General features: G+C 26.4%; 1 protein-coding gene across 1 annotated transcript in view; it reads left to right on the top strand.

Annotated features, from left to right (window-relative positions):
• sos1 (son of sevenless homolog 1 (Drosophila)) overlaps positions 1-2,199 on the top strand; it is a 77,550-nt gene that overhangs the window by 36,867 nt on the left and 38,484 nt on the right. Inside the window, 2 exon segments of the mRNA XM_016492263.1 lie at positions 359-502; positions 2,057-2,167. Coding sequence (XP_016347749.1) covers positions 359-502; positions 2,057-2,167 — 255 coding nt within the window.

Raw genomic sequence — 2,199 nt, 5'->3', positions numbered from 1 at the left:
GCCACTAGTTTCTCCAGACAGCTGTCATCACCAACAAACACTTTTGTACAAAGTATTAAATACATTTCAGTAGCTCAATACTTTTTCCCTGTGCCATTCCATTTTATTACACAGAACTTAATTTCTGAACTTATTTGTATTGTTTTCTTTGTATGTATGGATTACTTGTGTTGTTACCGACATCTGGAGATAATTTCAAGTCAACAGCACCTTCAGAAATATATTTACTGAGAAAAATGCTGACGTGTTCAAAACTTATTTTACCCGCTGCATCTATATAGCGATAATACCGCATATCGCACTATTGAGCCACTCAGAATGAGCGCTTGGGAAAGTTCTAGTGTGCTCTGTTCTTCAGGACGTGGAGAACATCTTCAGCCGGATCGTGGACATCCATGAGGTGACGGTGAAGCTGCTGGGGCTGATCGAGGACACGGTGGAGATGACCGACGAGGGCAGTCCTCACCCGCTCGTGGGCAGCTGCTTCGAGGACCTCGCCGAGGTCTCACGCTCACAGATATAAGAGACCCTGGAGCACAAAACCAGTCATAAGAGTCAATTTTGTGAAATTGAGATTTATGCATCATCTGAAAAATATATAATTTTGACCCATACAATGTATTGTTGGCTATTGCTACAAATATACCCCAGCGACTTAAGACACGTCTCCAAATGATCAAATGATTTATATAGCGATGTCTTTGTACCTTTGAAACAATTAAATTAATTGAAGTATTTTTGGCAAAGTGCAGTGACTACAGTCAGACCTAGACTTCAAAATCAATGAATTTAATGATTTTTGTTTTGTTGTCAAATTTTATTGTTAACAATAATAAAAGCTTTTGTTTAATAATATTATAAGTTATAATAAATGATTTTATTTTTCAATGTTCTGTAAAAATAACAGTAGTAATAATTTAATCATTTTATTAAATATTGTAATTTCTTATAAAGTATTTCATTAATTAATGTTAATAGTAATAATTTATTAAATTTACTTATTTAATATTAAAATGTATTTAATATTCATTTAAATTATTTTAATTTACGATAATACTAGTAATACTTTATTTATTTGATTTAATAATAATATAATTTATAATAAATTGTTTATTTGATTTAATATTGATTTTACAATTTATAACAACTTTAATAATTGAATTATTGAAGTTATAACTTTAATAATTTTAATTTAATTAATAATAATAATTATTATTATTATTACACTTGTTATTTAAAAATAACATAATTTTATAATACATTATTAAATTAAAATATTTATCTATTGTAGTAATAATAATTTAATCTAATAATACCACTTTTAAAGTTATTTTTAAATAATAGTAATAATGTAATTTTTTAATTAATAGCATTAATGTAATTAATTTTATTTGTTTTCTTCCTAACAATATTATATTGCATAATAAAGTACTTTTTAATAAATTTAAAAAAAATTTAATCTAATTATTAATAAAAACAATGTTTAATAATTATTTAATCATTTAATATTTTTATTTAATAGTAATGCTATTTTTTAATAATTTGTTTAATTTTCAACCCATAATAATAATAGCAGTAATTTAATTAATGTAATTTTGTATTAATTTCATTTAATTAAATTTAATTATTAATAATAGCATTTAATAGCAAATACATTTTAATTTAATAATACTATTTCAACCATAATAATAATAAAAGTAATAATTTCATGTAATTTTTTAAATTAAATTTTTTATTATTAATAATAGCAGTTAGCAATATTTTTATTTAATAATACTATTTTTAATAATTTGTTTAATTATTCATTAATAATAATAATAATAATAGTAATCATTTAATTCATGTATATATTTTATTTAATAACAATTATATTTTAAAAACGATTTATTTGTAACATTCGTAAAAGTAATTATTATTATAATTCATGTATTTATTTATTTTTGAATGTGTATCCCTCAGCACTACTAGTAAGATGATTGTGTGTGTTGTGTGTGTGTGGCGTTTGAGCCGCTTGTTTTTCCTGTCGTCGATTAACTGAGGTGTGGGCCTTTTTCAGGAGCTGGCCTTTGACCCCTACGAGACGTACGCACAGGATATCCTGCGCAGCGGCTTCCACGATCACTTCCTGAGTCAGCTGTCCAAACCCGGAGCGGCCATCTCCCTGCAGGTCAGAGGTCACAGACGCACTGGAGATATGAA

The sequence above is a fragment of the Sinocyclocheilus anshuiensis genome, unplaced genomic scaffold (assembly GCF_001515605.1).
Source record: "Sinocyclocheilus anshuiensis isolate Anshui unplaced genomic scaffold, SAMN03320099.WGS_v1.1 scaffold1200, whole genome shotgun sequence".
NCBI classification, from domain to species: domain Eukaryota; kingdom Metazoa; phylum Chordata; class Actinopteri; order Cypriniformes; family Cyprinidae; genus Sinocyclocheilus; species Sinocyclocheilus anshuiensis.
This window is presented reverse-complemented; position numbering and strand designations above follow the sequence as displayed.